Here is a 13261-nt window from a genome sequence, read left to right as displayed (position 1 = left end):
ACTTTTATTTTGACAATGGAAATCCTTGGTTTACGCGTCTGCACCATAGGTATATGCGTTACTGCGTTCAGGCCATATACATGGTCTGAACGCAATAACGCTTCATCGCGTCGTATCGTCTGTACACGTTAGGTATAAAGAAATAGCTTTCTGTATGGTCTTCCATTCGGCTAAGGAAAATTTTGTCTTTTCAGCCTTCCATAACATGTAAATTTCGTCTCGGAGTGATGACGTCACCACCGGCGCGTTCTCTTTCAGTCAAAGAAGTCTTCTGAGGTGAGCTACTCACAGCCCTTTGTATATTAACACAATCATGACAACACGTTTGTAAGCAACGTTTTTTGCTGCCCTTTCTGTCATGTTTTCATTTTATTCTGCCCTTTTTATTTGCTTTTTTCTTGGGGTCTGTCTACTGGCAATTTGAAAGTTTCTTTGTGCGATTTTTTTGTTTTTCATTTTTTATTTGTTTGTTTGTGTGTTTGATTGTTTTGATGTTTGAAGTAGTATTGTTACTCTTGTACGTTTGATGCATTATTCATGTTTTTCTCGTTTTAGGCTGTGAGAAATAATAGTTCAGTTTTATCGTCTTTTTCAGAATACTGACTCCTATTATCTGATTATTTATAATAACTGTTTATCTCTTTATTTAATGTCAACAGCTTCTGTTTTCTCCTCATTTGTTAGATCTCTCGTAAATTGTCTTTAATCACTTTAATCTGTCCCTTCAAGTAGTTGCATTGGTGTAACGGACTAAGGCAAAGTAAACTCTTTTGATATCTTAAAGATAAACCTCTCTTAACTTCATTAATTTTGCTATAGTATATGGGGTGGGAAACATGTTTATATAAAACATCAAACAAATAAATAATAACCAGCGAATAAAAATACGGGTAGTTGAGAAGTTGTCAAATATAAAACAATTTTTTTTTTTTTTTTTACATTTTGATAGATTGTTAGTGGATAGTTAAACGTTACACAAATGCTTAATGTGTAATTTAATAACTGACTTATTTTTGATTTTTGCAGATCTGATTCTCCCATTATACAGCAACTAGCGTTCAGTGAAGCTCCTCCCACAGGAATTCACCAATAGAGCTAAATGCTGGAATATGTTCATCTTACAAGTGAAGAAATAAAGTTTAGAGAAAATGAATGATCCAGAACCCTGCAGAATAAAACATGAAGATACTGAAAATCGAATAGGTTGGTGTTTATTCTTGATTCTTCATTAATGATGCTGAAGAACATTAAGGTTATAAAACTTGAAGCAGTTAATCAGATTTAATGGTTGTTGTTAGAACAGTCATTAGAAGTGTGAAGGTTCTCATGCGCCATGTTTCCAGTCCTGGAAAACACATGTAAAATGTAAAATGGCCTTGGAAAATCTTGTTGATGTCCTGGAAAATTAACAATTAACGTTAGTTGCAGTAAGTAGTATTTTTAGGGATGCTGAGTTTTGACATGTGAGAGAAGTATTTTGAATGGTGATGTTTACCCTTGAAACATATTACAGACCTGCAACCCAACAAGAGCTGAAAAAGGTGACATGTTTATGAAGTAAATAGTTGTACGGAGTCTGGGAGCATCGTCCCACTGGAGAAAATGTTGGTGTTTTTACATGTAAACAAAGCATTCTGGTGCACTCAAATATAGGGAAAAGACAACATTTGCTTCAAGTAAAAATAAAGATTCGATTTGATTCATTAGCTTGTGATCTGATCTCGTGCATGTCAAATTTCCTTAAAGACAAAAATATCTCATCTTATTCAGTAAACTTTACAGGCAACCACAGTTGGTACATTCTTGTAATATTAAAGGTTAAAATTTATTTGATTCGTAATTTATAAATTACATAAGGAAGTTTTTATAATAATGTTGTAATACATTTTTAATTGCATAATTATGATTCTACTAGTTTAATTTAATATTAACATTCAAACGGTGGCTGTCATAAAATGAATTTATACAAATATACATTCCATTCCAAAATCGTGTGTGATGCAACTTACATGTTTTCAGAAAGTGACAGCAGCCAAATATTTATTCTGTTTTCTGTGTCATTAATGTTAATAAAATAGAAAAATCCAGCTTTAACAAAGATTAATCTATATTTAATTTCTACAGTGAACACATAGTGTTATTTTACATTTAGACAGCTTGTAGGATAAGTGTGCAGCATTAAGTGTGAGTACCGAGCATCATCATCTCCAGGTGCTCCCTTGAGAATCATACCAAAAAGTTATGTGCACCCTTAGTTATGGGAGTATAACCATGATTTATAAATTTAATTTACAAATTTATAGTGGTTGTCAAATCTCTACTGGTAAATCACCTACCCTTATTTACTAGCATAATTATACATTTGGAAAGTAACAAACAAAACGGTACATACATAACTTAATTAGTGTTCACCTCTAATGTCTAATGCCTCTAATGCCATTCAGTAATTAAATCAAAGCAGGTTAACCTATGTGTGAACACTGTAATCAGTAACTGTGAATCAATCCAGGGTGTTTCCCTGCCTATGGCTGGAGATCCTGATAGTCTCCAGGATCACTGTGACCCTACAAAGGACAAGTGATTTGGGAATAGATGGATATCAGATTAAGAAAGGAAACTTAAAAATATCAGGTTTATTCTGTTGGAAAAGGTAATTATTGGTTTCTTTCTGATAAAAAAGCAGGGTTAAATTTATGTTCTTTCCCTTCTCATTTCTTCAGTTTTTTATGATTTACTGAAAAAAAACGTTCTTTCATTTTAGATCTGATGGAAGACAAGGAGAGTGAAGAACTTAGAGAAGCAAAGGAGAAACATGTCAAAACTGGTGAAAAATCTTCAAGTCGCTCACAGACTGAAAGTAGTTTATTGAGAAAGTCTTTCACCTGCCCTCAGTGTGGGAAGAGTTTCACAGAAAATGTAATCCTGAAGAGACACATGATAATCCACACTGGAGAGAAGCGACACGCATGTGATCAGTGTGGGAAGAGTTTCACACAAAAAAGAGGCCTTAATGAACACATGAAAACCCACAATGAAGATAATCTGCACACATGTGACCAGTGTGGGAAAACTTTCTTAAAAAAAAGAGGCCTTAATTTACACATGAGAATCCACACTGGAGAGAAGCCGTACACATGTGATCAGTGCGGGAAGAGTTTTGCACATGTAAGCAATTTTAAATTACATCTGCTTTCTCATTCTGGAGAAAGGCCATATAGCTGTGATCAGTGTGGTAAATCATATTTTTCAGCATCATCCCTGAAGAGCCACCTGAACGTTCATTCAAAGGAAAAGCCTCACGTGTGTTCTTTGTGTGGAAATAGATTTAGATTGCTGGGTGCTTTAAAATTACACCAAGAAAGACACAGTGGTGTGAAGAATCACATGTGCTTTGATTGTGGGAAGACCTTTATTACAGATGCTGAAGTGAAAAAGCATCAGAGGATCCACACTGGAGAAAAACCTTACAAGTGTTCACACTGTGACAAGAGATTCAGTCAGTCAGAATATCTGAAATTACACGAGAGGATTCACACTGGAGAAAAACCTTACAAGTGTTCACACTGTGACAAGAGTTTCAGTCAGTCAGGACATCTGAAAGCACATGAGAGGATCCACACTGGAGAAAAACCTTACAAGTGTTCATACTGTGACAAGAAATCCAGTTGGTCAGAATCAATTAAAAAACATGAGAGAATCCACGCTAAAGAAAAATCTTACAAGTGTTCACACTGTGACGAAACTTTCATTCAGTCAGGAAACCTGAAGGCACACGAGAGGATTCACACTGGAGAGAAGCCATACAAGTGTTCTCTCTGTGACAAGAGATTCAAATGGTCTGAAAATCTGAAAAAACACGAGAGGATCCACACTGGAGAAAAACCTTACAAGTGTTCTCACTGTGACAAGAAATTCAAATGGTCAGGACATCTGAAAAGACATGAGAGGATCCACACTAGAGAGAAGCCGTATCACTGTTGCTAATACAATGCAAAATCAGATATTTGTACAATAACAAATTTAGAAAGAAATAACATTATGTCTAGAAATCAATTTCAATAGTAACACTACATTGGGTTTAACTATGTCATGAACTGCTCGGTGGAAACAGACAGTGGTGATCCAAATGCAGGCTTTATTGAGAGGAAGATCCCGAAACAGGTACGAGAGAACAGGCAGTAGTCAAAACCAGGTGCGCAGTCCAGATCAGCAAACATACAATGCAGGTTCAAGGCAAACGGGAAGACCAGATACAGGCAAGGAGTTCAGGAACCGTGAAACTGGAAAACACTAAGGAACTAGGCAAACACTTGATGCAGTCAGACACTTACAATACTGAGCCCCGAACCAAGGGAAAACTCAGGCTTAAATCAGGGACGCTAAATCTAAAACAGGTGCAACAAATAAACCATAATCAGTCCAGGGTAAAACAAAGGAACCAATAAACTATAGGACGGAGTGCCCCCCACTCCAGCGGGCACTCCAGCCGCAGATCGTCACAAACTACTTTTAATGAGATCTAATATTGTTAGTGCCGGGAATTTTCAAGTGAATAAATGCATAGATCAGTGACAATACCTGTGTAAGTTACCTTAACGTTAATGGTCTTGTGGTTAACTCTTGCCAAGCGTGTCAGAGGTTCTGGATTCTAATCTGCACACAAATAGATTTTTTTTTCTCATCAAAACCGAACATGTTAATCCGTGTTTACAGTATATATCAAGCAGGGACACGTTTGTGTGCATTTTGTTTTGTGATTTCACCGAAACATTGTGCTTTCACTCCGCAACGGCGATAGATTGAAGCGCGCGTCCAAGTGAAGACTGCGCGAGCCGCAAGAGAACACTGTATTCATGACACTGATCGCCGCGGCAACGAGCACTCAGCTTGATTTCAAAAACAAAACATTTTAGCGCTAGATCTCTTATTTAATAACGAACTAACTTGAAATCTTTCACAAAGTGGTGGGGGATAATATCGACCCTTAGAAAAAGTGGTGGGGCCATCATGACATGTCTTCCAGTACATAAATTACGCCTATGCACAATAAAAATTAAAGCTCCACATCGGCATGAATGCTTTACTTTGCGTGTCAGAATGTTTGAATCCATGTGCTGCTAACACACTATCACTGTAAAGCTGCTTTGAATCAAACAAATCTGAATGGTAAAAAGTGCCACATAAATAAAGGTGACTTGACCATCATATATTCAGCTATAAACACCATAAAATATTTAGAGCACCATTTACTTGCCTCAAAAAAGTTTGGTATTGTTATTATTCTTTATTGCTACACTTCAATATGTGAATTATTCCATCAGAAAATGGACACGTGTCAGACTTTAAAACAACGGAGCTGCGCACTAGTTGATATTTGTGTTTTGAAAAAGTTTTTGATTGGTGTTTTGACTCCTAACCAATTTTCTACCTTAAAATGTGTCTTTTTATTTGGGCTAGTAAAATTCATTTTGGGCTACCAAAATCTGAAGAGTGCCTGCCCTAAGTGCTACCAGCGATTTTGAAACTTTGCGAGCCCTGATATTGTATAAAACATTTATAATAGAAACACTAAAAATATGTCTTATAGATCAGTAACAAGTCATAGATCGGTAAAAAAATAAAATCATTAAAAATCATTAGTCATTAACTCAGGGGCTTCTTCCATGACACTGTTTTATACTGAAAAAAAAAAACGTTTAATGTGTTCTGGCCATTAATTTGACAACAGCTTTATGATGACCTGAGAACACAATCTTTGATGTTGGTTTCAAAGTGCAATTATCATTTGTTCATCTGTATTATATTTGTTTTTTATTTGTTGATCATCAATTAAATTTTTACTCTTAAAGTTGTTTGAGTGTTTTTGTATTGACTAATTCTGGAAACAGAAACAGTCTCTATATGACGATATCTAGGTGAAAGAGTCTCTATGTGATGGGTTTATCTGACTTCTGTGACGTGAGAGCTGGCAGACGGTCGGTTTAGCCAGTCTGTCTGCTTCCTGATCTGAGTCCCAGTTAGTCAAGGTTTAATTAAGACTATGTGCCATATAACCAAAGAAGAGCGGCACCATCCCAGGAGGGATTAATAACACCTCTTTTCAACAGAACACGTTTGCCCCCCAAAAAATTGGAATTGTCAATGAAGAGGCTGGTTTGTAACAGACAAATCTTTATTCTTGTTAATTTTGCGTTCAATTTATTGTTCTATCTGTTTAATTGTTCATGTTAAAATCTGACATCTCATTTTCTTCTTTGAACTGTAAGGGGTTGAAAGGATGCTGTTTAAAGAAAGCCATTTTTTTGTTTTGTTTTGCAAAAGCCAAAGTAACAGTATTTTTATTTTTTTACAAGAAACACATTCATTGTTGGCAGATTCTGCCTTTTGGGAGGTTAATATGGTATTTAATCATGGTTCAAATCAGTCTGCTGGTGTCACTGTATACATGAACAAATGCCCAGACAAAATCATTACTCACAAGGCTGATATAGGTGGCCATTAGTTTGCAGCGGTCCTACACTTATGGAATATATATATATATATATATATATATATATATATATATATATATATATATATATATTATTTTAGTTGGTGTATGAGTATAATGTCCACATTCAGAATAAAGATTTATTGGTGAAAGAAACAAAAGTCATAATTTAATGGCTTTAAAGCTATCCTACCCTAAATGAATATATTTTTATTGAACGGGATTTTAACAATGAAAAATATACCGTATGTAGACATACTTCGTTAATTTGGAAAAAGGTGACAAGAAAGAAATTTGATTAACAGTTTATTAGTAAACCTAGTAGAACATTCTGATCACATTGTCCTTCTGCATATTTTTCCTCTATTAGTTCTAAATCTTTTTTCAGATGATAAGAAATAACATCCCATCAATGTATAGTGTATGTAAATAACTTTATGAATTAGACATAACCTTACTAGAGCTAAAACAGAGCAATTCTGGTAAATCACTAGGTCCTGATCGATGGTTTGATCACAGATATGTATATCAAATATTACCATATTTAAGTGTACAGGGACAATAGAAGAATATGGCTTGAAAAGTATACCCTAGCTCCCTTTTCTTTTTTCGCCTTTTTTTCTTCTTTTAATTAATTTATTAATTCATTAAATTATTTATTTTTCTTTTCTGTAATGCACTTTTGCACCTGTTCCTCGATATTTAATTCGATATTTTTTGTTGCAATGTTGTTTGTACATGATGCATTGGAACATAAAAAATAGACCATCAGAAAAGTGTATAGATCGTCTCGCAGTGATGACGTCACCACCAGCGTTCTCTCACTCTTTCGAGGTGAGTAATTCACAGCGCTTTGTTTATTTACACAATCGTGACAAGTTTTTATAAGCAACATTTTAGCGCCCATTCCTGTCTTTCCCCCCATCAAATTCTGTGCTATGCTATTTGTGCCTTTTCTGGCGTCTGCCTACTATAAACATTTAGCGTAGCTGATCATTTGAGGTACTGTGCTATTTTTGTGTGTCTGTTTGTCTTGTTTTGATGCTTGATGTAATGTTACTCGTCATGATCTAAAAGTCAAGTCACTGTGTAAATGTTAAAGAAGTTACTACAAACGAAGCCAAAACGTTTTGATGCTCAGATTGTGGGTGAGAAATAATACGGTGGAGTTTACCGTCTTTTTCAGAATACCGACTCGTAACGTATTATGTGAAGTTATTGATAAAACGATTATCTCTTTCGATTATCTTTTCATGACAACAAGTCCCGTTTTCACCTCAAGATCTTTTGAAAATTGTCTTTAGATCACTTGTAAATGGTCACAAGTAAATTCATTGGTGCAACAGACAGGCAAAGTGAACACATTTGAGATCTTAAAGATACACCTCTCTTAACTCCATTACTTCTGTTATACGCTGTGAAAAAATGTTTCATATAAAATAAAAATAAATAAATAATAACCAATGAACAAAAATACAGGCAAGTGAAAAGCTAAATTAAGTTAAATATAAAACAATGTCAGTTATTTTACATTTTGATAGATGGATAGTTAAACATAACAAATGCTTAAAATGTGTAACTCAATAACTGGTTTATTTTTTTCAGATCTGCTTCTCCTATTCTCCACAGGAATTCGCCAATTAAATGGTGGAATATTTTCATGATCTTACAAGTGAAGAAATAGAGTTTAGAGAACATGAATGATCCCGAACCCTGCAGAATAAAACATGAAGATACTGAAAATCAAAGAGGTTGGTTTTTATTCTTGATTAATGATCCATTAATGATACTGAAGAACATTAAGATTATACAACTTGAAGCAGATCATCAGATTTAGTGGTTGTTAGAAGAACAGTCATAAGAACTGTGAAAAAAAAACAGTTAAAGTAGCAAATACCATATGAGATGCATTGGAAAAATAAATTGAATGGTTAAATTGCTTAAATCCATTTATTCTGGAATTAAATGTTACAGTTAATGCCTGTAGTTAACACCTGAGAAGTATCTAAGAATCTCACCCATGTTTGTTCTGTACTGTTCTCATGAATGATAGGTGAATGAGGAGTGTAAAGGCAACTGTGCCTGGGGTTTTGAAGGTCAATAATGCACAATGTATGTACCCACTAACACATATGCATACTTGGCGTATGTAACTCTTTTGGCTTTACAGCACCATTGCCATCATATGTTGAAATGTGACAATGAATCATGGGTGGAAGTCTATGTCTGTAAGATTGTGCCAAAATGTTTGATCAGATGAATCTCCAGATCAAAAATATCAGATCTAGATTCACACGGACTCTAAATGAATGCCAGAAGATATAATTCTTCTATAAGCCTGAGAGTTTGACTGAGAAAGCCAGAGAAGAGCAGACGCAGAAGATGAAGTGATGACAATAAATAGAGCAGAGTTTATTGAATAATTGTAGTTGCGTCTGTTTCAATGCTCAGACTTCGTCTAGATGTTACACTACTAAATGCTTTGACTTTGTCTGACCAGTAGAATTCCAACAAGTGGTATTATACCAAGAAAAAAGCATGGAAATTGACTGCTTCACAATATCGTACTGTGACGTAAAAATCCTTGAAATTGAGACAATCTGATTTTTAATAATTAAAGCAATGTAAGTTACCTGGCCTGTGAAGAAGAGCTGCACGATTCTGGATAACTTGAAAATCACAAAAAAAAATTTTGTTTCCATCCGAGAACACAAATCTCTCATGATCCTGAACAAGCAACTAAACAAAATAACATTTTCTAGAGGTTCTGACAAACGTTTAATTGCAGCAGTCAATTAAAAATGTGCATTTAATTTGAATGAATTGTTTTTAAAAAATCAGTTTGAGTGAAAGATTCAATGAATCACTCTTAAAGATTTGTTTCATTACTTGATGAATCAGCCTTTTTTGAATGAATCTCTTGAACTAATTATTCAATGACAGTTGACAAATAGATTTTTTAACAGTCACTTGTTGCCACCTACTGGAGTAACAATGTAATCGATACAATTATGTGAAGCACCAAGTTACTTTCAAAAGAGGAGTAAATGATGACTTAATTTTCATTTTTGGGTGAACTATCCCTTTAACAGACACAGGCGAATCATTGTCATTTAGGAATAAGATCGCTTGGGTGTTTGAATCGAGATCACAATCATTTAACGATTGATCGTGCAGTTCAACTGTGAACACTGTAATCTGTGAATTTGGTGTGAATCAATCCAGTGTGTTTCCCTGCCCATGGCATGAGACGTTGATGTGAGACACACACAAAGTATGTACACAATTATTATTATTTTTAAAAATGTTTGCTGAGTCTTGTTCACCGATTATGCTGCTTTATTTCCTTTATGCATTGCTGATGTGTAAATTAACAAATGTATATGGAACTACATGGACAACATGAAAAAAATGACTCTTATAGGGCTGCAACAATTAATCGATAAAATCGATTATCATCGACGATGAAAAGAATCTACAACAAATTTGATTATTGATTAGTCGTGTATGTGCGCTGTGCTCGGAAACCATCAGCCAGTCACACCACTTTACAGTAGTGAACAACCTATTTCTATAGAACAAACGCTTATAGAAAATAGAGGAGGTCACAGATTGAGTTGCAGCGTACAAGTATATGATCCAAGTTATCCGAAACATGAGAATCCTTTATACGTAAGTGTGTCAGACAAAAGCATAAAGTCAAAAAAAGTTAAAAAAAAAAAAGACAAAAGTCTTGCTTTGTCAGATGTGTGTGCTGTTTAATTGCCTCTGGCATGTGTTTTACTTAGCGCATAACTTTCATTTTATGGTTATTTCCTTACGTGTAAATGTTAGAATGTCACGCGAGAATTTCCATTTTGCATATTCTGAGACAAGTGTCTTGTTAAACTTCACTGACTTCATTGAACGAGTACCGGTGTGTGTTTCATCAGATTTATTGAATAATCAAAAAATAATCAAGAGATCAATCTATTAATCTAAGAATCGTTAGTTGCAGCCCTAGACTCTTATTCTGTCATTCTGTGGAGTTGCAAACCGAATAGCGTACTGCGCATGCTTCCTCACATCAGCAGAGGAGCTGGAAAAGACCAGACGCGACTCTCCGGTTCTTCTAACTTTATCTTGTTTCACTGCATTTACTGTAATCTGTCTGCTGGGTCTCCTGAGGCGGGGCATGCAAATCTAATAGTCATCAGATCGCTGTGACCCTACATAGGACAAGCCATTTGGAAATGGATATGTTATCAGATTAAGAAAAAAGCTTAAATATATGGAAAAAGTATTGGCAAAGGCAATCAATAGCCTATTTCTTAAATAAATGCATCAAAATAATCAATTTATAGCAGTTGACTTCTTTATGCTATTACATCAGGGTTCACTTTTTAATATCACACATTTTTATGATTTACTGAAAATTGAACCTTTCTTTTATTTTAGAACTGATGAAAGAGAACGAGGAGAGTGAAGCGGAGGAGAAACATCATGATGTCAAAACTGATGATCCTTTTTTGAGTCACTTTAATTTACTGAAAAGAAGAGACAAAAAATCTTTCACCTGCCCTCAGTGTGGGAAGAGTTACACAGAACAAGGAAGCCTGACGAGACACATGAGAATCCACACTGGAGAGAGGCACACATGTGATCAGTGCGGGAAGAGTTACACAGAAAAAGGAAACCTTCAGGTTCACATGAGGATCCACACTGGAGAGAAGCATGCATGCGGTCAGTGTGAGAAGAGTTTCACATACATACAGAGTCTTAAACTTCACATGAGAATCCACAGTGGAGAGAAGCCACACATATGTAATCAGTGTGGGACGAGTTTTTTACAAAAAGCAGGCCTTCAGGATCACATGAAAATCCATACTGGAGAGAAACCACACACATGTGATCAGTGTGGGAAGGGGTTTGCAAAAAAAGGATCCCTTAAGGAACACATGAGGACCCACACTGGAGAGAAGCCGCACACATGTGATCAGTGTGGAAAGAGTTTCAGAAAGGTATGCAGTTTAAAATCGCATCTGCGTTCTCATTCTGGAGAAAGACCGTTTTACTGTGATCAGTGCGGCAAAACATTTCTTAGGGCAGATGCGCTGAAGGACCACATGAAAGTTCACACAAAGGAGAAGCCTTACGTGTGTTCTTTGTGTGGAAAGAGTTTTGGTCACTTGGGTACATTAAAATTACACCAGAAAAGACACAACGGTGTCAAGAATCATGTGTGCATTGATTGTGGAAAGACTTTTGTTAGAGATGGTGAACTGAAACTGCATCAGAGAATTCACACTGGAGAAAGACCTTACAAATGTTCACACTGTGGCAAGAGATTCAGTCGATCAGAACATCTGAAAAACCATGAGAGGATCCACACCGGAGAGAAACCGTATCACTGCCCTCCGAGTTTCATTTAGGGGAAGTTGTGGCCTAATGGTTAGAGTCGGACTTGTAACCCGAAGGTCACAGTTCGAGTCTCAGTACTGGCAGGAAATGTAGGTGGGGGAGTGAATGAACAGCGCTCTCTTCCACTCTCATTACCAACAACTGAGGTTGCCTTGAGCAAGGCACCTAACAAACCAGGCACCGCAGCAAAAAAGGCTTTTCAGAATTTCGATCTAATGGACAAAATAAGCTTGCTCAATTTACATATGAACGTGAACGGAGACGATGGAAAAATATACGGAGAGCAGCAACTTGCATTTGCTCTGACAGCCGCATGACCAGGCTGAACATTGTGATTGTGTGTTAGAGATCAGGAATGGTGAGAGAACATTGTGCTTGGTACATTTTTCGTCTTTAAACTAAACTTGGATCTTAAGCGAACAAAGTTTAAATCCTGTCTGGCTCGCGCACTTTCCTTAATGTTTATGCGTTAAGTCAGTGGGTGGAGAGTAGGCAGTCTTTTGTGGCTGTTCGAATACATTCGACCACATGAGCGTTTACACTACGAAAGGAATCCGGTCGAATGTGTTTTCGACTACCTTTGGAAGTCGTGGAAAGTGGACAAGCTCAAAACATTTTAGACTCTGTTTAAACCTGTATTTAGCGTCGTCCACTTGTGATCGGATTGATAATACCAGATGTAAAAAGAACCTATGTGTTTACCATTTAGAGTCCTGTGCTCTTGAGACTCTTTCATAAATCACTGCGGTTTACTACAAGTATTTCTGAATGAGACTGTAAAGCAGAAATGGCCCACATACTGTGCTATTGATGTTGCAAACACCTTTTTTTAAAGTAAAATTATTGATCGAGATCCTTGACTCCTGGTCTATGAGTCTTAACTTTCCCCTACAATATGCATCACTTTTAGTTCATTTACTGTCTTTCATAAAGGAAATAATATCATATTTTTTATAGGCCTACATGTAAAAGTTCATTTTCATATCAGCAGAAAAAGACCAGCTAGAATAAAATATAGCAGTTCGACTTTTTCGACACAATTTTGTTTGATATGTCATTTTATAGATATTTGTCATTATGAACAACATTTGGCACAGTTTTCATGATCTACTGTTGATTTCGCCTCTCAGTTACCACTATAGTGCCCCAGACTCACTCAGTGTTTACAATTTGCATTCACCAACAGTGATTGTTGTATTGTTTTTTTATTTGTTATACATTATTTGTGCATCTTTTATATTTTGTTATATGAATACTTGAAGTTTTGAGGCTGGGTGTGAGGAGCCACAAGGGACCTTTTAAATCCCATAAATCGCTAAATTAAGTCCCTATTAAATCGCTAAATTCTGGATACTGAATCCATGTGGGATT

At 35.9% G+C, this 13261-nt stretch overlaps 2 protein-coding genes across 3 annotated transcripts in view; one reads left to right on the top strand and one right to left on the bottom strand.

Annotated features, from left to right (window-relative positions):
* Positions 1 to 13261, bottom strand: part of LOC143735448 (SLAM family member 5-like) — a 173356-nt gene that overhangs the window by 49200 nt on the left and 110895 nt on the right. The gene's annotated exons all lie outside the window — the stretch shown is intronic.
* Positions 15 to 12750, top strand: LOC143735436 (uncharacterized). 2 transcript variants are annotated; one of them, XM_077225595.1, is made up of 4 exons: positions 15 to 276; positions 1027 to 1203; positions 2762 to 3968; positions 11121 to 12750. In XM_077225595.1, the coding sequence occupies exons 2-4, from the start codon at positions 1149 to 1151 to the stop codon at positions 11899 to 11901; spliced, it is 2043 nt and encodes a 680-aa protein (XP_077081710.1). In that variant the 5' UTR covers positions 15 to 276; positions 1027 to 1148; the 3' UTR covers positions 11902 to 12750. The 2 variants fall into 2 exon arrangements, with proteins under 2 accessions (XP_077081710.1, XP_077081709.1); XM_077225594.1 differs by lacking the exons at positions 1027 to 1203; positions 11121 to 12750 and having other exon boundaries at positions 84 to 276; positions 2762 to 5848.

This window comes from Siphateles boraxobius, unplaced genomic scaffold, assembly GCF_051911475.1.
Source record: "Siphateles boraxobius isolate OS27281-9 unplaced genomic scaffold, OSU_SipBor_1 13, whole genome shotgun sequence".
NCBI classification, from domain to species: domain Eukaryota; kingdom Metazoa; phylum Chordata; class Actinopteri; order Cypriniformes; family Leuciscidae; genus Siphateles; species Siphateles boraxobius.
Note: the sequence above shows the minus strand (reverse complement) of the source record. Positions and strands in the feature narration are given on the sequence as shown.